We start from the raw sequence: 24,580 nt of genomic DNA, 5'->3' as shown, positions 1-24,580 counted from the left end.
AAAAAAATTCAAAAATCACTATTTTAAATTTTATTTTTTGTATTCGTTATTGTTTTTTTTCTGAAATTATTTATTATCGCATTTTGAATAATAACCGTCACTCCTGGTATAATAAAAATATAGAAATAAATGATAAAAAATTAATTATTGAAAAACGTTGATCAACTAAAAAAGTATAAAACTTTCACTTAATAATATATTTGGAAAAACAAAATTTCAATGAATGATACAACTTATAAATCTTGATTGAAACAATTCCCAAATAAGGAATATTTTCATTATTAATGTTACGTCACCACTATTAAAGTTACGTAATCCTAAATGGAATATTTGAACCAATGAAATGAAGAATATTACAGCTAATCACAACTGAAGAGTTTGAATCAATGAGCAATTAGATAAGGAAAACTAATAAGACGACGAATTGATGGTCCAATGAAATAGCGAGTTCAACGACCAGTAAAATTAGACCGTGAAAATTTGTCCCGCAATCCACCATCCCTCTGAACTCATCCGTGTCCCGATTTCCCCAAACTCCGCCCCCATTTTTGTGATTGGCTGTACTCTGATAGGTTGAACACGATTGATCGGTAATTGGCTAATGACTTCTACCAGAAGAACGGGATATGAATCTCCCAATCCATATTCTGATCGGTCTCGATTTCTACGGTTGATTTCTTGGCGAGAAGATCCTGCGAGGTGGCCATGACGATCCGGTAGCAATCGAAACGACGCTAGGATGGGTCGTGTTTCGCCCGGTGAATCCCTCGCCAAATCCAACATCCCAAGTCAGTTGTGTTCAGATTGAAAACGAAATCGAACAGACATTGAAGAAATTTTGGGAGCTGGATTCCATCGGCATCAAACTACAAGAAGAGAATCCAACTCAAGACTCGGTAAGCGCCAAGTTTCACAGCAATCTAACACATGATGGTTCACGCTATACTGTGGGGCTACTGTAAAAACCCGGTGAAATCCGGCAACCTAACAATCGCTCACTGGCCGAGCAACGACTGCAAGCCATAGAAAGGAGCATCATGAAAGACCCAGCCAAACAACTAGCGTACAGCACGGTGATCGAAAAATACATCCGAAATGGATGGGTAGAAGAAGTGACAAGTCAGCACGAGCAGAATGGCATAACTTGGTACCTGCCACATCATGCGGTGTACAAGACAGTTAACGGTGAGTTAAAATGTCGAATAGTGTTTGACGGGTCGGCAAAATATGGTGGTGTCTCGCTCAATCAATGCCTTGAAACGGGCCCTAATCTGCAAACCGATTTGGTAGGCGTTTTGCTCCGCTTCAGACAGTACCAAATCGCAGTGCAGGCTGACATTGAGAAAATGTACCTGCAGGCTGCACTCCGGGTGGAAGACCGCGATGCTTGTCGTTTCCTGTGGCGCAACTGCGTACAGGACTCTCCGGTGCGAGTGTATCGCCTTACCTGTGTGTGTTTCGGGTTAGCGTGTTCCCCTTACCTCGCAATGAATGTGATTAAAGCACATGCGGAACGAAACCCAGAGGAATGTGATGTTATAATCAAGCGAGCCCTGTCCAACATGTATGTTGATGATTTGGTGATGAGTTGTGACGAGGAGTCAGAGGTAGCTGCGTTGATTAGTAGAGTACCAGAGTTCCTACGAAAAGGTGGATTGCACTTTAGGAAGTGGGCCAGCAACCAGGCCAGTTATTACCGGTAAGTTTTGTAGGCTCTTCAAGTGTTCTTCAATAAGGAGTTGAGGGTCACCAAATTTCTCATTTAGGATAGTCAATGCAGTTTCATAATTAACCGTATTCAGAGTCAATCCCCGAATAGCAGTTTCTGCATTCCCAGATAACAACGATCGTAAATAATTGAATTTCTCAATCGGTGACAAATTTGAATTGGAATTGATCGTTGTCTCAAATTCATCGTGAAACCGTTGCCAATCATGGTACTCACCATTGAATTTCTTTATTTCCATTTTTGGAAGTCGTACATTTGAGCTTCCAGTTTGAGTTATTGGCGTATATTCTGTAGACTTGCATTCTCGAACCACAAGTTCACGTTCCATGTTTTCCACCTTCACTTTGATCTATCTCTGTTATGTCGGCACATACAGTTTCTCTTTCTTCAGTGTAAACATCAATTGTCTTCTGGTCCATAGTATCATCGAGCAGCTTTGTGATAATTTCATCATATCTGGACCATGTGTCCATAAGCTTTGCGAAACAAATCTGTCATGTTTCAGCACTACCATCAAAAGCTGCTTCCATGTTTTCCATGGCAATCTTTAACCAACGTACTTGAGCAGCTCTTCGTTGAACCAAGTTGTCCATAGTTGACAATCTTTTAACTGCTTCAAACTACGATATAGCGCTGCAGACTAGCTATAACCAATTGAGAAGTATCTGGTTCTCCAAATCCAGACTCCTTCTCCCGGCTCGTGGCACCAAAAAATGTAGCAAATTTAGCTACACTTTTAATAACTAACAATCAGGTTCCAATACTGACTGTAGTTATTCGCGGCTTATTTGTCCTCGTGATGAATAAGCTTTCTCTGGTTCTTTGTTAATGGTGATAACTACTGCGTCCAAGCTAATATCGGTCGACACAAATTTATTGCTTTCAGCAATAACGACAATCAGATAGAAACAGTTTTATTCAACGATCTCAAAACAACAACGCTCAAGCACACAGTTATCTTCACAGTGTATACGACTAACACTGCTACTATCACACACGTATTAAACGTACTCTTTAACACGTGTACTGCTCGTACTACTCGCACTACTCTAGCGATGTTTACTTTAGCAGAGAACAAATAGTTGGCCAGCTGCCAAGTAGTTCCAGTTGGCACGCGGTGTTGCCGAGAGTCAAATTACTGCGTATTCATGTAAACAAGTTATTTATAGTATCTAAATGTAAACAGATTCTAATTTCTAATATAATATAATATAATGTAATTGTTGGAATTTATTCTACGGTGAACCTGATGGCCTGCACTTCAGCGCGGGCTACGGTAGGTTACGGTAGAATGACGTCATAGACGGAGATAAAAAAAACTAGTTGCGTGTGAATCGTAGCGTGTTGTGTTGTGCTCTGTATTGCGTGGGCGTGTTGTTTATTGTTTGTGTTGTGGTTTATCACTACACCGTTGGTCCCGTTTCTAAGACTCCATCTTCGCTTAGTAAAAGCCTGTTTGCACCTATTTGTCTTGCTTCTTGTCACGTTCGGAAACGGACGGAGCTCGGTTTGCGACTAGATAATCATTGTTGATTTGATCTGCCGCCGAATAAAAACTACAGTCCACTAGCTTTCAAGCGACAACGATTTTTCCGATAACATTTTGGTCCTCTGAACCGGATCAGTAGGGTTTACTGAAGTTGAACCTTACGGAAGTCAAGTGGTGTCGAGTATGCGAGTTTCACCAATGAAGAAAAAGATCTAAATCCGCCGTTCGGCTTTGAAAAAGAAGATGGACCACTTGGAACGTCTTTGGAGAGAAAACGCTCTCCATTTGGAAATTTGTTTACACCTCCAAGAGACGATTACTCTCTACGAGGAATTGGACGGTTTCCAATTGGAATTTGAGGAAGAGCTCGAAGCGGAAGACGCTGAGATCGAAAGTGACATTTGGGCAGGGCTCAGGAACCGTTTCCTGAGTTTACGGGCGAATGTGGAGTCGTCCATGACTGCCAAGGAACCGATGGATTCAGTTGGCCATGAAGGCAGGAAGGTTCGCCTGCCACGTTTCGAACTTCCGAAATTCGATGGTGATGTAACGAGATTCCGTGAGTTCTGGGATCAATTTGAAGCTAGCGTCCACCAGCAGACGGATTTGTGTGACGCAACGAAGATGGCTGCCTGACTGACGTAGCGTTAGATGCGTTACAAGGACTGTCGGCAGCTAACCAGGGTTACGAGATCGCGGTGCAGCGACTCAAAGGGCGTTTTGATCGCCCTCAGGTGGCAGTCAGACAACACATGCTCTGGTTTTTTCACACCTTGAGCAAGAGCTCTGATCTTTCGGCGATCTGTGACGAATGCCATAGGGGGTTGTACTCCCTGACGGCTTTGGGAAAGGATCCGCGTAACGGTGGCCTTTCGGCGGCGGAGGTTATGATCGCAGTCGCGCGCGCACGACTTCCAAACTCAGTTCGTATTCAATGGGATAAGCTTACCATGGAGAACGGTAGGTTGGTAGCGGATCTACCGGGTTTTTTGCGGTTTCTGCCGGAGCAGGTCGAGCATGCGGATACCACAAGAAGAGCAAGAGAGCTGAGATTGGAAGATAAACGTTCAGAAAATGCTTCAGAGAAGCAAGGAAGTTCTGGTAAGGGTAGAGAAACCTAAAAGATCGTGGCCGTTTTTCACTCCGCGGTTGAAGCCGTCTGCGGTTTCTGTCAGAAACAGCACACGATTGCGGAGTGCGCGAGTTTGAAACAGGCTAGTCGCCAGAAGCAGCGGGAAATGGCAACCCGCTATCGACTTTGCTTTTACTGCTTAAAACCAGGGCATGTCTCCTCTGCCTGCAAGAGCGATCGTCGCAAGAAGAGTCCGGCTTCGAAAGACAGCAGTGCGGTCGTGTCAGTCGGTACCACGACCACAGAGAGAGTGCAAGAGACACCCACGGTTGAGTGTAAGTCATCATCCGTCTCGATGATTCACGCCAACCTGGCCTCAGAAAAGCGGGGAAAGATCAACCGCTTTCAGACGATTAAGGCGAGAGCCTTCAGTGATACGGGGTCTGGAATAACCGTGACGTGCCTGTTGGATACAGGCGCAGAGTAATCATTCATCCGGGAAGATGTTGCGTCGGCATTGGGAGTTGTCGGGAGAGCTCAGCCAGTGAAGGTTGAAGGGTTCGGTGGTGCAACCCATGAGCATCCCAGTTCCCAGGTGGTACAGCTTTGGCTGGGCCGACTTGACGGCAGCCAAAATGCAGAGCGCTATCCTCTGGAGGCACTCACCGTACCGAGTCTCTGCCACCGAATTCCAGTTTCGAAGATCCTGACAAGCGAGTGGGAGCACTTGCAATTCTTCGATCCGGTCATCGATGACGAATCGTCTGACGAAGTGCACGTCGTGATTGGCATCGACTACTACTATCGATTCCTAGGAGATGCGATCCGAAGAGGAAAGCCAGGCGACCCGGTTGCCGTGGAAACTGTTCTGGGGTGGATCATCTTTGGTCCAGTGAATCCTCACCCAGCACCGGAGACTGTTGCCGCATTCAACGCTGTTGTGGAACTGAGCGTCGAGAACTTGCTCCGACGCTTCTTGGAGATTGAAGAGATGGGCGTCCCTTTCAGAAGCGAGTCAGATGAAGTCGATCCGGAGAAGCGGTTCCGTGAAGGGCTCTCATATGATGGAACTCGCTATTCGGTGAGACTACTCTGGAAAAACAGTTGGCTGCCCGATAATTTCGCTGTTGCGAAACGATGCCTCGAGACACTCGAGCGGCGGATGGCCCGAGAGCCATCACGAAGGGACGTGCACTCCTCCATACTCCATAACTACCTTGTGAATGGTTGGGCAGAGGAAATCACTTCGGAAGGACCCCACGGACGAACGTGGTACCTTCCTCACCACGTAGTCAGCCAGCAGGGTCCTGAGGCGATGAAGCATCGCATTGTGTTTGTTGCTTCAGTGAAGTTCAAAGGAACATCACTGAAGGAACAGTTGGATTCGGGGCTGAAGCTGCAGGCTGATTTGCTAGGAATTCTACTCCGATTCCGACGTTTTAGAGTGGCCCTCCAATCGGACCTCGCGAAGATGTTCCTGCAAGTGGGATTGTTCGATGAAGACCGCGGCGTTTGTCGTTTTCTGTGGAGGAAGGACGGATTGGGTGGTCCTATTGCGACGTACCGTCTGACACGGGTGTGTTTCAGTGTAGCTTGCTCTCCGTACGTAGCCATGCAGGTGGTGAACCATCATTTAAGAGAGAAGCGTGACTGTTTCGGTACTGTCGTCGATGAGATTAAGGTCGGTATGTATGTGGACGACTTGGTGGTTAGTTGTGACTCCATAGATGAAGCAAGGGATTTTGCTCATCGGTCATCGGAGTTGCTTGCCAGTGGGGGTTTCCATCTGGCGAAATGGGCGAATAACGCCCCGGAAGCGTTGGTTGACCTGCCAGCTGAGGAGATCTTCAGGGACAGGTATAGCTGCTTGTGGAAAAACCTGGGCATCTCTTGGAATCCACAGGAAGATGAACTAACTTTCCGACCACCGGAGTTAGCCGCAAACCAAGACCAAGAGACCAAGAGAAACCTCCTCCGGACAGCGACTTCAGTGTTTGATCCGCTCGGTGGACTAACACCTTTCACGGTCCGAGCGAAACGGATGTTCCAGTCGCTGTGGCAAACTGGTATGACATGGGATGATAATCTGCCTGCAGAAGTCGTATTGCAGTGACGAGTTTGGAAGTTAGAGCTTAACGAGTTGCCCTGCATCGCCATGCCCAGGGCGTATTTCCAGTTCTCACCGACAGAAGCGAGCCGTTTAGAGCTCTATGGGTTTGGTGACGCCTCTGAAGCGGCGTACGCTGCAGTGGTGTACTTGAGGGCGGTGAAGACCCCAGATGACGTCCAGGTGAGTTTCGTGACAGCGAAATCCAGAGTGGCTCCGCTGAAGAAGTTGAGCACTCTACGGCTAGAGCTGATGGCTGCTCTTCTTTGTGCCCGACTGGTCTGTTACGTGAGAAAAGAGCTGGCGTTGGACGTGGAGGCTTGCCATGCTGGAGTGACAGCAAGGTGGCATTGGGATGGATCAATGGAGACGTGAATTGGTAGAAATCATTTGTTGCGAATAGAGTTCGTGAAATTCAAGTTCTCACTCTTTCGCTGTGGTGGCGCTACATCCCCACTGAAGATAACCCGGCGGACCTTGCGAGCGGAGGTTGTACTGTGAAGAATCTCTCTACTTCACTGAAGTGGTGGCAGGGCCCGACCTGGTTGCGAGGTCCCCCTGAAACATGGCCGGAAGCCGAAAGGGAAGAAAGGATTGAGAGCCTAGAGCTGCTCGAAAAGGAACGTCGAGCGACTGCTGTATTGGTGACGGTCTCACCGTCGCAGGATGCGGCCAATGTCATCAACCTGGGTAGGTATTCCAGTTTTGATAGGTTGATCCGAGTAACCGCCTGGTGCCGACGTTTTCGGCATAACACGACCCTGCCTGCAAGCTCATAAAGAACAGGAACTGGATTAACGTCGGACGAGTTGAAGGAAGCTGAGAGAGTTTGGATCCGGCAAGAGCAGATCCACGCCTTCGGCTTGAAAGAGTCGCTGGATAAAGCGATGACGAAGATGTTGTGCGGTCTCAACCCTTTTCTGGATGAGTTCGGAGTCTTGCAAGTAGGTGGACGTCTTGGCAGAGCTCAGTTGGAAGAGGAAACCAAATTTCCAGCTCTGCTCCCTCGAAAAGGGATGATCGTGGATTTGTTAATCAGACGGGAGCACAATCGACAGTTACATGCCGGTGTGGCTCAAACTCTTACGGCATTGAGAGAAAGATTCTGGATTCTTCGTGGTCGCAGTGCCGTTAAACGTGTTATTCGCACGTGTGGGATCTGCCAACGACTGGCAGCGCGTCCGTTCTGACAACGGATGGGTGATCTGCCTGCGATAAGAGTGAATCCAGCGAGGCCGTTCAGCAATGTTGGGATTGACTTTGTTGGACCCCTACTGATCAGAAGTGAAAGTTCCAAATATGTGAGCAAGAAAGCTTACATCTTCCTGTTCACATGTATGGTTATTCGAGCCATACACTTGGAACTTGTCCCAGACCAGACGATCGATAGCTTCCTACGTGCTTTGCGACGGTTTGTCGCACGTCGCGGACGCCCTGACACCATCCAGTCGGACAATTTTAGAACTTTTCATCAGGCGAACGCCTTCTTGAAACATCTTTTCAGTGGTCGAAATTGGGAAACTGTGCAACGACATCTCGCATCAGAACGTGTTGAATGGATATTCATCACGGAACGTTCCCCCTGGTGCGGGGGGTACTGGGAACCACTTGTGCGATCAGTGAAAACCGCATTGAAGGCAACGTTAGGCCAATGTCTGGCGGCGCCTGACGAGTTGCGCACGGTATTGTGCGAAATAGAAGCTCGTGTAAACGAACGTCCATTGACCTTTGTGGGAAGCGACGTAGATGAGGAGATGGCCCTTACTCCAGCCCACTTCCTCATCAGCCGAAGTCTAGCGTCATTTCCTGACCGGAGCAACAGTGCTGATCGTGGAACACTGCGCAGTAGTTTGAGACACCTGCTACGCCGTTGTCCTATCAGCAGAAACTCGTTGAGGTCTTTTGGAAGCGCTGGCAACGAGAGTACGTGGTTACTCTAAGTTCCAGGGGAAAATGGAAAAGGTTACACGAGCAACCCCGTGTTGGCGACGTGGTGTTGGTTGCTGACTACAATACTCCACGACGCCGTTGGCCTCTTGGCCGAATCGTTGAGTTACTCACTGGCGACAAAAGTCAAGACTGCAGCAAGCACCTTGTGCTGATCGATACGCATGCTGGTGCTGCTGGAACCAGCCGAAGCTAATTAATGGGCTCCACCCATTAAGGGGGAGTCTGTTGGAATTTATTCTACGGTGAACCTGATGGCCTGTACTTGAGCGCGGGCTACGGTGGGTTACGGTAGAATGACGTCACAGACGGAGATAAAAAAACTAGTTGCGTGTGAATCGTAGCGTTGTGTTGTGTTCTGTATTGCGTGGGCGTGTTGTTTATTGTTTGTGTTGTGGTTTATCACTACACCGTCGAGTTCTGTCCTTTCATGATTGAACTGCCGGTCGCTCGAGTGGAACCTACGTTTCCGTTTGGTCACGCAGGATTGGACTTTGCTGGGCCGTTACATGTGCGGGATGAAGATCGCGGCGTGAGGAAGGTCTACATTTGTCTCTTCACCTGCATGGTAACTCGCGCAGTGCACATTGAGATCGTTGCCGACATGACGACCAGGAGTTTTCTCACCGCGTTCCTCCGCTTTGTGGCCAGGAGAGGCACCCGGAAGTGATCCAGTAGGATAACTTCCGAACATTCAAGCAGGCAGATGCGTTCATCCGCTTGCGTTTCGTCGGCAAGCGCGCTGAACAGTTTCAGAAGGAGTTGGCCTGCAGGTGCATTCAGTGGAGATACACCACTGAAAGAGCTCCTTGGAGCGGCGGATACTGGGAGAGGCTTGTTCGGTCAGTCAAGAACGCACTGCGGAAGGTGCTCGAAAGAAGCCTGCTTCGTTTCGACGAACTCCGGACCACCTTGTGCGAGTTGGAAGCTCGCATTAACAACCGGCCGCTCACGCTCTTGAGCAAAAACCCAAAGGACTGTGCTCCACTTACCCCGGCGCACTTCCTCATTGGAAGAGAACTCGCCGCGCTTCCAACCTCCTCTGCAGAAACGCCCAGCGGAACGGGGGCCAGGCATCTTGGCAGACGTTGGCGGCTCCAGCAACTGTTGATGCGCCATTTGGGGAAACGGTGGACGGAAGAGTATTTGGTCTCCCACAGTGTTCGTGGCAAGTGGAAGAAGATCGACCGTCAACCGGAGGTCGATGATTTGGTGCTTGTCACCGAAGACACGGTTCCCCGCAATCGCTGGAAGCTGGAAGCTGGAAGCTTTTACCGAACTCCTGCCAGGGAGTGACTGCATTCTTCGGTCCGTCCGACTCTGAACCGCACGGGGTGTACTGACACGACCGAGTCGGTTACTGGTGCTTCTAGAGCCAGCGAAAGCATGGTGATGGACTACGTCCATCCGGGGGGGAGACTGTTCAAAACTTATTTTGTTTGAGCCTGAAGATCCGCATCGGCTACCGTAAACGACGCATTTTGCGGTCGTGATGACGTGATCAGCAAGGAAGCGAGCAAGTGCGAGTGATAACGTATTCTAGTGTGTGTCTTGTTGTTGTGCGATAGAGTTCCCGTTTATTCTTAGCGTTGTGTGTTCTGAACTATCCATTTGTTTTGCAGTTATTATATTCTGTATCGACTTCAATCGTTGGAATAAAGTTCCAAACTCAGTATTTTGTTTGCTGTTGCGCAAAAAGCATTAGCTTGCCTGAGCGAGATCAGCCGCCTCCGTTTCCTTTGTATCTCCCGTAATATCGAATATTGCGGGACGAACTTGAGAATCACGTTGTAAAGAGAAAATACAGCATAATATAATATAATATAACGTAATATAATATAATATAATATAATATAATATAATATAATATAATATAATATAATATAATATAATATTATTTATTTATTACTTTTGATATTTTACATCATTAGTGGAAATGTTATTAGGTAAATTACTTAATTTTTCTAAATTTTTCTGCTTAATTTTGTTCACACCGCCTGAACAAATCACATTATAAAATAACAAATTCATAGCATTCGATTAAGTAAGAAATAAAGTAATTTCAAATAAATTCTAAATGCGTAATTCAAAAAATCTCTTACACAACTTCTCAATCAATAATCAATCAACTTCATAATGAACTTCAAAAGTTCCATATGGGGCAATTCAATTGCTTTTAACTAAGTTTCATTAATTGAGTGTCAACATTATTCATTCCAGCTTAATCACATCAAATATCTTATAAGTTGATTTAAAAATATAAAAAACATTTTGCACTTATATTATGACCCACAAACACACACATGCATATGCGAACAATCAAGTAAACGTACAACATGTGCCAGAAATTTCAATATAAATTCAATGATGTCTGCTTTTTAATAAAACATTGCTACCTGCATATTGCCAACAATATTTCACATTTTGGAATTTGCTTATTAATATGTATCAATATTGATAAATGCATTTAATTTGCTGTGCTTTCCAGAAACAGAACAAAAAGTGAATTCGAAAATGAATTACAGGTCTCATTAAGTGAAAGTAAACACATTTCTTTCCAGCTTATTCACATCAGCACTATAAGCTGACTTGAGAATACAAATAACATTTTGCAAAAATATTATGACACATGCTCACACACACACGCGCATGAAAATGCCTATATTTATGGAATTGCAAAGTGATTAAAATATTTAAGCTCTCAGAGATACGCTATGCTAAAAATATGATACCTTTTTTTTCTAAAGTGATGATGTTTCAATCATCGTACAATAGCTATAAATCTCATCACAATCGAGTAGATATTTATTTCGTCATATTTCATTTGTTGACATATATATTACTTTCTTTTTGAAGAGTTTTCTCTGTTTTCAAGCAATTTATAACATTGCTTGTTATGAATTAAATCGTGCACGTGCATTTTAAAACAATTAACTGAATGTCAATATTGTAAATAAAATAGTTCCAATATAAAACATGAATAATTTAAATCAAAATAATTGAAATTCAAAATTTACAAACCACTCTGCTTGCTGCAAAATTTTAGTTATTATGATGAAAATTATTCAGGGCAGAAATAATTCCATATGCAAAATAGCAACACACGGCTGAGGTGTCAACTAACGCTGTCGTGAACATCAAGCTCGTCGATTAAGGTGAATTGCTTTAAAACACGAAGCGTTTTCTTCTCAAAAGCTGTCCAAATGTATCCCTGTCCCTGGATAACATTAACGTGACGTACAGAAGTTCTTTAACTTTGCAGAAAACAAAATTGATTAGTAATAAGTTTTTAAAATGATGTCCTGCGCGTTTTTGAAGGTAATATTTATCTTGTGGAATGCAAGATTTATTTTTGGAACAACTTATTAACGTGAACAGATGCGTGAAATTTGTCGAGATCTTGCAAACCGGAATCAATTGTTTAACAGGCATGAAAAGATAAATTACATTTAGATACAATGTTAAGGCAATGGTCGCTTCTTGCAATAATATGCTTCATAAATTGCTACGTAAGTCTAAGTGAGTTGAATCTTTCAATGAAGCATTTAATGTGATGTTTACTCTTTAGCTGGTCGATTGTTCATGGATGTCATTGTATATTCCAAAATTGGACGCTACCTGTGTGTTAACTGCAAAAGCAATTCGCCATGAGGACGTTCTTCACATTAAACAGGCCTATTGCAGTATGGAAAGTTGTGTAGCTGCTTGTTTCCTGCTTCTACCTTCCTGTAATTTAATTAAATACAGTCCTTTTGCAAAAGTGTGTAATCTGTATTACGAAAATGCAACTGGTCATATTTCGCCGCCAATCGATCAGATAGGACAGTCGTTGAATCTTCAACTGCACAGCTGTTACGAGGGTATGATACTTATCACTTATGAAAAATTAAATTTTCTACCATACACCAGACAAAACATTTTCCACTTTTCGCATAATTTTTTAAAGTAACAAAAAATAGAAAATTTATAAATGAATTTTTTAAATCAAAAAAATAAATTGTTTGAAATATTCTGGTATTTTATTTAGACATTTCAAATATTCCTGTGGGAATCATAGTTCAAAGTGTATATCAGTGGAATAATTCGGCAAAAATACACACACCTTCTACACACAAGAATTGCGACTTTTTGGGGTTTCCTTTTGTGGAAAACTTTTATGCTCAACGCATTCATCTTATTGTAACATCTTCTCTGAAACGCTGTATTGCATTTTGTGAAGCACCTACTTACACTTCATGCAACAGCGTTTTGTTTTCTGCCCAAGAAGAAACCTGTCTTCTTCTATCTCGAGATAGAAATTTACCATCACTTGGGGGAATTATACCGACTCTACAAACCTCTGCACTGTTCTTTATTATTTTAAGATGTTATAACGGTAAATAAAAATACGATTCTTATTTCCAAGTTAGCAAAGCATTGATAAAAATTTCAACAAAATCATTAGTATTTAATACTTCATAATTACTTCTTATTAACATAATATTTATGAGTATTTGTTACTTACACAATTATTTAGCAGCATGATACTTTCATTTTTATTATTATGCATTACTCAGCATATTTTCTTTTTAAGATTTCGATTTTCCATATGCGTATTCTATCCCAAAGTTTGGAGAAATAGCCCCAACAGTTTACAGTATATTTAATCTGACAGTATCATTATATCGTGTACATTTTTATGCAGCGAAAGCCGGCATTCGCATTGGATTATGGGAGACTGTAGATGAAAACTATTGTTTAATGATATGCTTAGATGAATTCTGGGCAGATTACTGTGATGGATACTATTTTCAACATGGTGAAAAGACGTGTCTCACTTTTAGTATAAGAAAAAAGTACGCTTTGCCAAGCAGCCCACTTAACCGCCGTATAATACAGTTTTCTGACGGTAAGAAAGCTAATGAATTTAAAATATGATTCGCATGTTAATGTGAAATTGGCATAACATGACCGAACTTTAGTATGATAGTGGGAATTCTTTGAAATGTCTGTATGAGTATACAGAAATATTATAATTATTACATTTAATGCGTATATTTGTAAATTTGTAGGGGTGGTTTTACTCGGTCCCGCTTTTCTCTCATTGGTCTTTGCCCACACTATTTTATTAGACCGTCAAATCTTTGTTGTATTGGTTTTCATTTTATTTGGCCGTGAAGTCTTTGTCGTAATGGTTTTCTTTGTCTAATTCCTCAGTGAAATCTTTGTCGCATTGGTTTTTCTTTGTCTAATTGCTCATTGATTCAAGCTCTTCAGTTGTGATTAAGATTTGACGGTCCAATAAAATAGCGTGGGTAATGACCAATGAGAGAAAAGCGGGACCGAGTAGTACCAAACCAAATTTGTAAATTCTCGTAAATTATTTTAAAATGAGCTGTGATTTCAAAAGTTTGTCATAATGTAGGAACAAGTAAGGTCACACGCTAGTAATAAATTATCTTTGAAAGAAAGTATGCATGACAAAGCCAGAAGCTGGATGAAGCTGTTATAATTTTTTTGTTCTAGATGGGTTGCTCATCAACATTGTAAAAGACCTAAGAATGCTTCGACTAAAACATTCAAATCATTTCACCACTGTCGCAAAAGTTTCTTTATTTCATTTTAAAGAAATCTGCACAGTTCAGCATTCGTTTTCAAACGTAATTCCATGGATAAACCTTGTTCAACAATATACGAATATTTCACATTTGAACGATTGTATACGCATTTGCCGCTTCATAAGAAACTTCGGTTTATGCCTAGGTATTGCTTATTCTAAAGAAAGTGAAGTATGCCTCATTGCAGTTCTTGGAAATTATGATGATGAAGTTTTTCTAAACGAAGGATATCATTTTTTAATGCTTAACAATTGCTCAAAAGGTAAGAGAGTTTTAATAGTAACATTTCAAGTTAAATTCAAAATTTATTAAACGCATACAATAAATAGTATGCCAATTTTTCCGTAATAAAATGAAACTAATTCAAGCATTGAAATTAGCTGTTCTTATTTTTGGAATAAAATTACTTCGCTTCTATAAAAGCATCATCATAAAGATCAATTTACACATACATCAGCCACTATTTTATAACTTGTTTACTATTTTTATTCTTTTGTTTTAGATAGAGAAAACGAACGTGCTGACAACAATCCACCTGAATTGCATGTATTACCGATTCTGGATGAAGTTTGTCAAGTGGAATTGTATAAATCTTTATTTTTAACCGGTTGGTCAGTAATAATAGAAATACGAAATATATCTACTCTGCAAGAGTGTCTAACAAACTGTGCTGCAGTTATGCACACAATCAAATGCAGTGCGATTTACTTCTTTTACAAAACCTGCTTTCTGTTAGAACGAATGACTCATATGCAAACTTATTTCATCAGAGAAAAGGCTTCTGTTTTTGCAGAGTTGCTTTTTTGTGAACCAATCATAAGATAAACAGTGCCTGCATACTGCGAAAATTACATGTTATCACTACACGCAATAATCACAATGCATTTCAAACTTTAATTAAATCTGATTATTATCACAATAAAGACAAACTTATCAATATGTGTATTGCTGCAGATGTATTTATATCATTCAAGCTTATATTTGGGCGATGAATGAAACAATTCATCTTCATTTTATGCAATATTAGTGCAATAAAGGCGCAAGTGTACAGTGCACATTTTGTAATTTACAGTGAAGATTTAAACCTATAGAGAGTATGGACTGGAATTTAATGACTCAGACCTTAGCTAACTTGAAGCACTGCACCAATGAAGTGCTCTATTGACAAAGTGTGAAGGCATCTGCTGCACAGCCCATTCACGCTTGGTAATTAAGCCACGGCTTCTATTGTGAAAAATGCGAGGACACATCCAGCGATTATAGCATCAGCTCCCAATTGTCATGATCGACTATTCGACTTAACAATTTCCCGAATCAACTGCTGGTATAGAACGATACTATTCACTATGAGACAATTTGTTTTTTGCGGCAAATAGTTAGTTTGTAACGGAAGAACAGTCGTGAATGTCGTTTAATTTAATAATATAGAATTTAAATGTTCTTCTGCTGCTTATTATTTTTTATTGAAAACAGCAAAAATTTCACAAAAATGAACTGCAGCAGCTGTAATTAATGAAAATGTTTAATGCTTTATAATGAAAAAGTTTCTGTAGTCAATTTTTTATTTTCTTACTCAATAAATGTCAAGTATTTTATATGAACAATAATTTATTGGTAAAATATTAACAATAGCAACAAATATAAATACAAATAATGAAGCAATGAAGTGCATGATAATGCAAAAGTAACGAAATAATTTGATCAGTCTAATCAGTTTGAGGTGAAAGTGCATATTTGGCAAGCTTTGAATTAAAAAAAGGCAAATTTGATTGTTTACACAATAGAAACAACAGCAGCATATATCTCATAAAAGTCAGCTTCTTTCCTTTTTCAAATTTTATCAATGTTTTCAGTACATTTGACTTTAATATTCGACCGATAATGTTTATTACAATATATAATTCATATTTGATAGTTTCATTAAAATATAACATTGCGCTCATTTGAATGAAGTAAAATATTTTTCAAAATTAGTAGTTATTTAAAACTGGGTTGTATAAATGAAGAACAAAAAATTTGTTTAAACACTCATTAGTAAACAAAAGTGATTCAATACTTTACTGATTATCGTAGTCATTTTCAATTTAATCTGAAGTGAAAATATAATTCAATTTGAATAAAAGTTGTAATTTACGATTTACGTGATTCGTGGTTTTATTTTAATCTTTATGCAAAGTTATAAAACAAACATTTGAACAGTGAGCGTTTTATCTGAATATATTCGTCAGCAAATAGGCATAAAAATACGAAAAATTAATGAATAGGAAAATAACTCACGGATTTATTGACGTCAACATTAATGTGGTCATGTTTGAGCAGTGCTTAATACATAAATAAGCACCAAAACAGCGAAAAGCAGAAACAAAATATAAATAAATAAAAAATATATACATATATGTGATATGTAGATATGGCAAAAGGTAACAGTTGTTAGAACGAAAGTGTCAAAGTTGACTAATAATAAGAACAATTTAAGTTTTAGTTAAGGCACAGCTATGCATCCGGTTGAAAATTGATTTTGGAGAAACAATATGCAAAAGATAAATTAAAAATTGATAAGAAGCGTAAAATGTGATAACAAAATGAACAAGTGTCACAAATGTTGTTGTGTATTATTATTATACGCATCGACGATTAGTTTGTTTTATTGAATGCTTCATTTCTGTTGGGACATGCTGCCCTTTTCTTCAGAAAAAAAGCTGCTTGTTCTATTCAACAATAATAAAATGTTGAATTATTTTGGCTTTTATCCGTTGTTGTTTGTTGTTGTGGTTTACCACTTTTTTCATAAATGAAAGATGTAATATTCCGACAGCACCTTGGTGCAACAATGAAATTCTGGCTATAGAATGTTCAGTTTTGGATTCATGCTTGCATTACAACACATCTCAGTTGGACATGAAAATCAAATTGACACTACTTTATGAAACTCTTTGTCCAGATTGTCAAGAGTTTATTTTGAATACTTTGCAACGATATGATTGGAAATATGGGCAAGATTCTGTCGACTTTAATTTGATCCCTTACGGTAACGCTAGGCGAACCCAACTTAACAATACATGGACTAAGCAATGTCAACATGGTCCCGTTGAATGTGCTCTGAACAAAGTTCCCGGCTGTTCTATATGCAAGCAGGTGTACGTGGGAAAATGGTTTCCGTTGATCGTTTGTTTTAATGAGTGGCCAAATTGAAAATGGATCCCGATGCGGCATTCTTACTTTGCAGCAAAAAGAAGGAACTAGACCAAACTTTGTCAATAGCAATGTACAAATGCGCAAATAGCGTACAAGGTGATCTGATTCAGCTTCAAATTGCTGAAATTACTGAAAATATCAAACCTCATCCGCATTATTTTGTCTCTTGTGTAGCGCCGTCAGGCGCTCGATTCATCCGCACCATTTATAATACAGAGAGTTTATTATAAACAACGGGATATAAGAGATTATACAAAAGGGCTATATTACAAAGGTTCAACAAACCGGGACGCGCACACCGTATAACTACCGCCGAAATATACACTGCCGTCGTTCACCACGCTGACCTTTTTGTTTTTACCACCGGTCGCCCTACAAAAAGGTGAACATGATGCGCAGGTGCAATTTCGCGGTCGCCGTCACACTTGGATATTGATTAACAATCTCAGCACAGCACTATTGCAAATCTACCAAAATGGACTTTTTAATGTTTTGTGCGACTGTTACCGCGGTTCTGTACCAAAAGGTTGTGCGGTGTTAACCAATCTGTTGAAACAGCGAAAGAATTTGCAGGTATACAAAGATCACAAATAATTGATATTTATTTTTCAACGGCTTAAAGTGAAAAAAATGTTTTTTTAGTAAAAATTTATAAGAAGCTGCACTGATTTTCATTTATTACATTCATTCGAAATAAATGGGAAAATTTTTTATTTTTAAACGCTGATTTATTATTAATGATTCCAAAAGTATTTATTGTCTTGATATTTGGCTTTATTTATTAGAAATAAAATTTTTTCCCTTTAACGCTACTTACTGCTCAAAATGTAATATATGTAACGGGTCACAAATAATTAGACATAAAGAAATCACACAATAGTCATAATTATTATTACGGGTAAATCATTATAGACCACAAACCGAGTCGCCACCTATCGACAAATGAGGAACTCTGCGGAACACTGATTGGCTAGAAGCAGATCAGACAAGGAAGGCGGAAGTGAGAATTCGCAGTGAGTAAACAAGATCAGTTGGTTTGTTGATCTTGATCAGTGTCGGTGTGCTGTGCTTGTTGAGAAATAAACGTTTAACTCTCCGCATTATGACTCGTTTTGATGACGTTAAAAAGAAGGAGCAGAAGAGCGATACATTTGGTGACAGGAGTGGGATACAACAGAGAACCACTCAGTGGTTTCCCCCTCTGTCCATGTTGACAGAGAAGGATGGCGTCACTTGTTCGTTCGCCCGTCTGGAAGCGTTTTTCAAGGTAGCTCGCATCCTTGACTGTGAGAAGCCAAGTTTAATTTTCATGGACCTAAATGAAAATATCATGACTGAGACTACATACTACCGTCTCACTCCTGAAACGGACTACAACTTCCTTATAGACAGCCTGTTGAACCAACTACGCGTTGAAGTGAATCACTTCGAATGACGCATGGAACTGTCACGTTCGACGCAAAGACCTGAAGAAAACGTCGAGTCGTACAGTACTCGACTTGTATCCGTGTCGAAATAAGCGTTCCCTTCAGCAGGCGAAGAGGTCCAAACGCAAATGGCTAAAGATCAACTTATACGGGTCGTGAGTAATGACAGAATACGTGAGTTGCTAGTTCGAGTAGAAGAGAAGCCGTTAGCTGAGATGCTAAAATTAGCGCGACAGGAGGAGACGGTGCTGAACAGGATGAGGTCAGCGATAAGCGGTGCAACAGTTGCCTATGTGAATGATCGAGTAGCTACAGGCAAACAATGTGTTGGCGTCGCAAAAAGTGGATCGACAGCAGCGGCCGCAGAAAAACGTGCGGCCACAGCGCTAGAGAAAGAAGATGCGGAAGTGCCGAAAGCATTAGTGGTTAGTGTGGATTGCCAGCAAGACATTGAAAAGCTGGTGAATGAGTTTCACAGAATGCTAACTCGGTCGGTCCATCTAAAACAGCCGCGAACCCGGACGGTGAATCGTCCTTCCCAACGACTGGCTGAAGCAGTCTGCTGGAACTGCGGCAGTAGCGGTCACTATCACCGGTCCTGCCCGTTGTCAAAGACCAGAAGAGAGAGACGTCCTTGAGTACAACCGGTGAGCAGGTAAGAAGACCTCTCATTAAAAGCAGGAGGAAACCTACCCAGAAAGCAGCAATATGAAGCGTGAATACGAAGTGGGCTGTAGAGCTATCAGGGAAGGTAACGGCCGTAGTTTGAAATTGCTGGTTGGCACCGGCGCGGCTATCAGCCTGATTCGAGAAGCTGAACTTAACATGGCCAATAATGTAAGAATTAGCAAGTACGGAAGTAGGCAAATTGTGGCCGCGAACGGAGAGCGCGTTGAGACTGTAGGTACGGCAGAGGTGGACATCAACATCAGGGACACGTTACTGACCAGACACTCAATGATCGTCGCGAGAAGCCTGTCCCACCACTGTTTACTGCGCATAGATTTTCTACGGCACAGAAGAGCGTTGATAGACCTAGGTGAGGCATCCAGAACTGGTAAAATCCGTTGAATTGACTGCTACATATAGCGAGGCGCGTAACGAGAGTAACTTTATGCAAATATGATAAGGAAAATTGCCGATGGCAGTTGCTGCACTCAGTTGACCTTATTCAAACCGGAAGTAATTTACATATAAATGTCTGTTCGTTAAAAGTTGTTGTTGTTGAATAAATATTCACTCAAGAAAGGCGTTATCGTTACTGCTCTGCGTTAGTTATTCATTTTCAGGTATTGCGCTTCAAACATACGTTTTGAGTGTTTACCCTTAAAGTGTAGTAGCTCTGGTCAATTGGATATATGGTTCAACCTACTCATCACCATCTAAAAATTCCTGTGGTAACAAAGCATTGTTCCTGGTACGAAAACAACAGTTGCGCAACGCCAGTTGCATCCTTTGTTTTTCTTGATGGAAAACAATGGAATGGCAATTAAATCATCAAAAAGTCAGCGTCCTGTATATGTCTACCACGAATCTGGTGGTCAGTTGCTGAAAAAGCGTCAAACTGAAATGTGGCTGACAGCGCACCTGTTCATACCCCGGCTAAGCTGCACAGTCTAAGGGATGGCGTACCCAAGCCGATTTCTTAATTGCTTTTCGTTTTATCTAGTCGCCAGATACGGAGTGACGTCAAAAAAAAGATATATAAATGAGTGAGGAGGGAGGAGGGAACAAGACACAATTTCCAGCGCATACGAAGAACACGGAACCATCTGAACTACTTTCTCTCACTACATCATTGTTGTTACTCACCATTTACTCTGAATAAATAAAATCTCAGTCACACCCGCGTCGTTGATTTTCTATAATTATCTACACAGTCCACTACAAAAAAGATCTTCAAGTTTTGAACGAAAGATTTCTTAACATAATATAATATAATTGTTGGAAACGGGAGGTACAGTAATCCCAGTACCTGCGGATCAACAGTGCAGCATTTTTGAAAACGGCATTTCGCCACCGGTCAACACATAATGATTTTACAAATCTTATCGTGTGCGGGTTCGTTACGGGTGTATAGGACGGTGTTCTGACCATACTGACATACTGAACCTGGTAAAGGCAATAGAGGATCACCAAGGTCGATCCTATATAAGGGCTTGGACAAAGCAGACTTTATGTATCAACCATTAGTCATCGTTGACGAGGTTGGAAACGAAACAAGTGTGAGCGTGTGATCAATTGAAATGCAAGTATCGCAGACGAAGCTACGATCTTAACATGTGACCATCATTTCGTTGGAATTGAGTCTGTCTCGTCCAGAATCACAATAAAGTTTGAGTATCAACTTTGTGATTGTTTTCCTTGTATCGACCGACTCTTCAGCTTTGCTGAGAGTCGATTTGAACTGCGCGTCTGAATATCAATAATAATACGGTCCACTGCCAGTTGGCATAATTGTGTAGCCAACATTTGGTCCTCCGAGCCTGATCCATCTAAAGCGACAGACCTCTGGATAGCACGACTGCAGCAGCAATGTCGACTAGAACAAGAGAAAAATCGAAGAAGGTGATCATCTGCAAGGAATGCCTGAATCAGCTCTTTGAAGAGATCGATCAGTTGTGCGTAGGAGCAGCGGAAGTATTGGAAATCTGAGAGCAGATTTCGATGACTGAGAGACTTTACCTGGAGACAGATGCTTTTCAGGTGGAGCTAGAATTAAGCCTGGAAGAGGAAGAACGGAAGATGGCAGAAGATGACTGGTCAAAGTATCGGAAAGGATTCAGAGAGCGCAAAGCCCAAGCGCTAACTCTGATGCGGTCGAACGGAAGTGAACAACCTGGACGACTGGACGACCAGGGAGATGCAGCGTCAAGATCAGGATCTGAAGTGGTGACGGCTGCGATTTCTGTCCATGAACTCACTGCACTGTTGCCAAGGTGCGATCTGCCCAAGTTCAGTGGAGACTTCACGGAGTTTCGTGCGTTTTGGGACCAGTTTGATTATCGCGTACATCAGCCAAAAGACTTGTCCAACGCAGCGAAACTGACCTACCTCTGTGGCTGCTAAACCGGCAAAGCGGCGGATGTTATCAGCAGTTTATCTAGCAGCAATGCTGATTATAAAGTGGCATTGAATCGCCTGCGCAAAGAATTTGATCGACCGGTCAAACTGATCCGGCATCAAATCAGGAAGCTCGTGCAAGCGCCACCAAAGGACGTGGGTCTGCGCTTACAATACGACTATCTGAGAGGGACAATCGACGCGTTAACTGCTCTGGGCAAGGATCCAATGAAAGGTGGTCTACGAGAAGGTGAGCTCTCCGCAGCTGAGATCACGATTGCTATCAGTCGTAATGGCCTTCTGACACCGGTTCGGATCAAGTGGGATGAAAAAACGAAGGCGAATGAAACGATCGTCGCTGACTTGTCAGAATATCTGCAATTCATGGGAGAACAAACCCAGCTCCTGGAAGAGTCGCGGTCAGATAGACCAGAACCCTCCAAGCCCACAAAGTCCAAAGCCAAATGTCGAAGCAGCCCTCTCAGGCGAAGGCACGACGGTGCGACGTTTTTCCACACTGCCGTTGCGAATCAGCTTGCCCTGCGCGGAGAATCGCCACGAGTGGCAGCGACATCAGAGTTGGGACGACCAATGCCTCATGAGAAGAAGAAAGCGGCACAATGGTTTGGTCGGTGTTTCTACTGCCAGAAACATGGACATATCCAAGGGAATTACCCGGATCGGATGGGCCACCCTGCCGCATCTGGCAGGTCAACATCCGGGGTGCGCAACTCTGACATCTCTGGAAAGCAGGCAGAAACGGAGAGGAACACCGTGGAACCAAGGAAGGCTCAGGTGAGCATCGCCACCATTGAGCACGGCTGGAGTCGTTTCCAGATGATCAAGGCCGTAGCTCACGGTGCCCATGGGCGGAGGCGTTTGGTCAACTGCTTGTTGGACTCCAGAGCCGAGCGATCTCTGGTGCGACAAAACGTCGCAGACGAGCTCAAGTTGGCAGGTGAAATTCACCCGATTTCTTTCTGTGGTGTTGGTGGTTCGAGAATCAGCTGCCAAGCATTAAGGTTGGTTCGCCTTTGGCACAGCCCTGTCAGAGGAGAACAAGCTGAGGAAAAGTACGAACTGGAAGCGATGACCGCCCCGGTACTCTGCGAAGATCTTTAGCAGACGCCAGTGTCACCTAAGGATTGGCCTCATTTCCAGAACCTGAACCTGACGAAGGAGGACACAGAGCTGACACCAGTCCATTTATCATAATCAGATTGGACAGCTATTTCCGCTTTCTTGGAAGGCAGGTGATTCGTGATGGAGATGATGATCCGGTAGCCGTGGGGACCCGGCTCGGGTGGGTAACCTGCGGTCCGGCGTCATTATCAAGGGAACGAAAATACAGTGTCCACTGCATCAGAACGGAGGATCGTCTGAACGCAGCCCTCCGGAAGTTCTGGGAGTTGGAAGCAATCGGCAACCTCACTCTGGAGACTGAGTCCGGACAGACTGAGATGGAGCGGAGGTTTAAGGAATCCCTCTCCTTTGACGGAAACCGGTACTCAATGGGACTGCTGTGGAAGCCTGGCTTGGCCAGCCTGCCGAATAATTACGCCACCGCAATTCGGCGATACTGATCCGTGGAAAAATGGCTGAGCAAAGATTCCGGACTTCACCAAGACTACACAACTGTCATACAGTCGGACCTTGATAACGGATGGGCTGAGGAAGCACCGGCATCAAGCACGCCGGGGAAAACGTGGTACCTGCCTCAACACGTGGTGTGCCAGTAGGGCACCACGGGAAAGCGGAAATGTCGAATAGTGTTCGACGGATCAGCGGTTCACCGAGGAACCTCGCTGAACGATCAGTTGGAGTCCGGACTGAATCTCCACGTCGAACTGATGGGAATCCTGCTGCGTTTTCGTCGCTTCTGGGTTGGACTACAGGCAGACATCGAAAAGATGTATCTGCAGGTGGGTCTTCATCCGGAAGAAAGGGACGCATGTAGGTTCCTTTGGAGAGACGCTAGAGGAGGAAAGGCTCCAAGGGAGTATCGGTTGAAGCGAGTGTGCATCAGGCTGACTTGCTCGCCGTTCCTCGCTATACAGACTATCCGGACGCATGCTGAGAAGAGTAAGCATGCGGGTGACAAGACGGCCAGATTGATCACATCGAACACTTATGTCGACGGCCACGTCCTCAGTTGCGACAGCATCTAGGAGGCGAAGAAGTTGTCGCAGGAGTCGAGGAGTCTGTTCGAAAAAGGTGGATTCAATCTGAATGGGTTCGTAAGCAATTGCTCTAGTGTCGTGGGATGCGACAAAGCACTGCCGTTCAGAAGTGACCCGAAGCCGGCAGGGGAACTTTGGAAGACGCTAGGCATCTTGTGGGGTCCATAGACGGATCGACTCTCATTCCGGCAGGAGGATCAGCGACATCTGACAGGTGCGCTGTCAGCCACATTTTAGTTTGACGCTTTTTAGCAACTGATCACAGAGTTGTGGCAAATATATTACAGGACGTTGACCTTTAGATGATTTAATATAATATAATATATAGTTAAATATAATATAGTATGATACGATTTATCATTTTATAATATCATATAATATCTGATACTATAATACTGTCCGGATGAATATAATATTTCGTGTAACCGATAATATAATATCCGTAATACCCGCTGTATAATATAATATAATGTATATAATATAATATACTATAAGATAAAACAATATACTATACTATCATATACTACAATATGCTAGAATACACTAGAATATGATACAATATAATATATTATATTATAATAGAGTGTAAGATATTATACTACAATATAATATAATATAATATAATCTAATATATTATAATATAATATAATATAATATAATATAATATAATATAATATAATATATTATAATATATTATAATATAATATCATACAATATAATATATTATACTATACACATCCTATACTATAATATAATATAGTATCATATCATATA

General features: G+C 42.3%; 16 protein-coding genes across 16 annotated transcripts; 11 read left to right on the top strand and 5 right to left on the bottom strand.

Annotated features, from left to right (window-relative positions):
• Positions 1-156: 156 nt before the first annotated feature.
• Tsp_04964a (hypothetical protein) lies at positions 157-783 on the bottom strand (the record flags this gene model as incomplete). Its single annotated transcript, XM_003369505.1, has 2 exons — positions 472-783; positions 157-165 (listed from the first exon to the last, which is right to left on the bottom strand). Coding segments are annotated over exons 1-2 (321 nt in total), but the record flags the coding sequence as incomplete, so codon positions are not given.
• A 522-nt stretch (positions 784-1,305) lies between these two features.
• On the bottom strand, positions 1,306-2,202 carry Tsp_04963 (conserved hypothetical protein). Its single transcript, XM_003369504.1, has 4 exons — positions 2,104-2,202; positions 1,924-2,066; positions 1,482-1,640; positions 1,306-1,408 (listed from the first exon to the last, which is right to left on the bottom strand). Exons 1-4 carry the CDS (start codon positions 2,200-2,202, stop codon positions 1,306-1,308), a joined length of 504 nt encoding a protein of 167 aa, XP_003369552.1.
• Positions 2,203-3,461: 1,259 nt separating this feature from the next.
• Positions 3,462-3,854, top strand: Tsp_04962 (conserved hypothetical protein). Its single transcript, XM_003369503.1, has one exon. It carries the CDS (start codon positions 3,462-3,464, stop codon positions 3,852-3,854), a length of 393 nt encoding a protein of 130 aa, XP_003369551.1.
• Positions 3,855-3,970: 116 nt separating this feature from the next.
• Positions 3,971-4,339, top strand: Tsp_04961 (hypothetical protein). Its single transcript, XM_003369502.1, has one exon. The coding sequence runs from the start codon at positions 3,971-3,973 to the stop codon at positions 4,337-4,339; it is 369 nt and encodes a 122-aa protein (XP_003369550.1).
• Positions 4,340-4,456: 117 nt separating this feature from the next.
• Tsp_04960 (zinc knuckle protein) lies at positions 4,457-7,587 on the top strand. The gene is given in 6 exon segments (XM_003369501.1): positions 4,457-4,773; positions 4,879-6,391; positions 6,467-6,580; positions 6,607-6,768; positions 6,781-7,087; positions 7,184-7,587. The coding sequence occupies 6 exon segments, from the start codon at positions 4,457-4,459 to the stop codon at positions 7,585-7,587; spliced, it is 2,817 nt and encodes a 938-aa protein (XP_003369549.1).
• Positions 7,588-7,593: 6 nt separating this feature from the next.
• Tsp_04959 (conserved hypothetical protein) lies at positions 7,594-8,540 on the top strand. The gene is made up of 2 exons (XM_003369500.1): positions 7,594-8,294; positions 8,345-8,540. Exons 1-2 carry the CDS (start codon positions 7,594-7,596, stop codon positions 8,538-8,540), a joined length of 897 nt encoding a protein of 298 aa, XP_003369548.1.
• Positions 8,541-8,887: 347 nt separating this feature from the next.
• Tsp_04958 (conserved hypothetical protein) lies at positions 8,888-9,732 on the bottom strand. Its single transcript, XM_003369499.1, is given in 3 exon segments — positions 8,888-9,140; positions 9,204-9,605; positions 9,620-9,732. The coding sequence occupies 3 exon segments, from the start codon at positions 9,730-9,732 to the stop codon at positions 8,888-8,890; spliced, it is 768 nt and encodes a 255-aa protein (XP_003369547.1).
• A 1,906-nt stretch (positions 9,733-11,638) lies between these two features.
• Tsp_04957 (hypothetical protein) lies at positions 11,639-13,261 on the top strand. The gene is made up of 4 exons (XM_003369498.1): positions 11,639-11,662; positions 11,913-12,204; positions 12,372-12,719; positions 12,918-13,261. The coding sequence occupies exons 1-4, from the start codon at positions 11,639-11,641 to the stop codon at positions 13,259-13,261; spliced, it is 1,008 nt and encodes a 335-aa protein (XP_003369546.1).
• Positions 13,262-13,648: 387 nt separating this feature from the next.
• On the top strand, positions 13,649-14,766 carry Tsp_04956 (putative PAN domain protein). Its single transcript, XM_003369497.1, has 4 exons — positions 13,649-13,698; positions 13,850-13,929; positions 13,952-14,203; positions 14,444-14,766. Exons 1-4 carry the CDS (start codon positions 13,649-13,651, stop codon positions 14,764-14,766), a joined length of 705 nt encoding a protein of 234 aa, XP_003369545.1.
• A 1,901-nt stretch (positions 14,767-16,667) lies between these two features.
• Tsp_04955 (gamma interferon inducible lysosomal thiol reductase family protein) lies at positions 16,668-17,133 on the top strand. The gene is made up of 2 exons (XM_003369496.1): positions 16,668-16,699; positions 16,740-17,133. The coding sequence occupies exons 1-2, from the start codon at positions 16,668-16,670 to the stop codon at positions 17,131-17,133; spliced, it is 426 nt and encodes a 141-aa protein (XP_003369544.1).
• A 1,105-nt stretch (positions 17,134-18,238) lies between these two features.
• Positions 18,239-18,571, top strand: Tsp_04954 (conserved hypothetical protein). Its single transcript, XM_003369495.1, has one exon. The coding sequence runs from the start codon at positions 18,239-18,241 to the stop codon at positions 18,569-18,571; it is 333 nt and encodes a 110-aa protein (XP_003369543.1).
• A 120-nt stretch (positions 18,572-18,691) lies between these two features.
• On the top strand, positions 18,692-19,201 carry Tsp_04953 (zinc knuckle protein). Its single transcript, XM_003369494.1, has one exon. The coding sequence runs from the start codon at positions 18,692-18,694 to the stop codon at positions 19,199-19,201; it is 510 nt and encodes a 169-aa protein (XP_003369542.1).
• A 70-nt stretch (positions 19,202-19,271) lies between these two features.
• Positions 19,272-20,031, top strand: Tsp_04952 (hypothetical protein). The gene is made up of 3 exons (XM_003369493.1): positions 19,272-19,620; positions 19,653-19,745; positions 19,901-20,031. Exons 1-3 carry the CDS (start codon positions 19,272-19,274, stop codon positions 20,029-20,031), a joined length of 573 nt encoding a protein of 190 aa, XP_003369541.1.
• Positions 20,032-21,230: 1,199 nt separating this feature from the next.
• Tsp_04951 (conserved hypothetical protein) lies at positions 21,231-23,209 on the top strand. Its single transcript, XM_003369492.1, has 3 exons — positions 21,231-21,559; positions 21,671-22,584; positions 22,788-23,209. Exons 1-3 carry the CDS (start codon positions 21,231-21,233, stop codon positions 23,207-23,209), a joined length of 1,665 nt encoding a protein of 554 aa, XP_003369540.1.
• Positions 23,210-23,264: 55 nt separating this feature from the next.
• Positions 23,265-23,579, bottom strand: Tsp_04950 (putative glutamate racemase). The gene has a single exon (XM_003369491.1). It carries the CDS (start codon positions 23,577-23,579, stop codon positions 23,265-23,267), a length of 315 nt encoding a protein of 104 aa, XP_003369539.1.
• A 508-nt stretch (positions 23,580-24,087) lies between these two features.
• On the bottom strand, positions 24,088-24,258 carry Tsp_04949 (hypothetical protein; the record flags this gene model as incomplete). Its single annotated transcript, XM_003369490.1, has 2 exons — positions 24,088-24,102; positions 24,203-24,258. Coding segments are annotated over 2 exons (71 nt in total), but the record flags the coding sequence as incomplete, so codon positions are not given.
• Between the last annotated feature and the right edge of the window lie 322 nt (positions 24,259-24,580).

This window comes from Trichinella spiralis, assembly GCF_000181795.1.
Source record: "Trichinella spiralis strain ISS 195 chromosome Unknown Scfld1557, whole genome shotgun sequence".
In the NCBI taxonomy this organism is placed as follows: Eukaryota; Metazoa; Nematoda; class Enoplea; order Trichinellida; family Trichinellidae; genus Trichinella; species Trichinella spiralis.
This window is presented reverse-complemented; position numbering and strand designations above follow the sequence as displayed.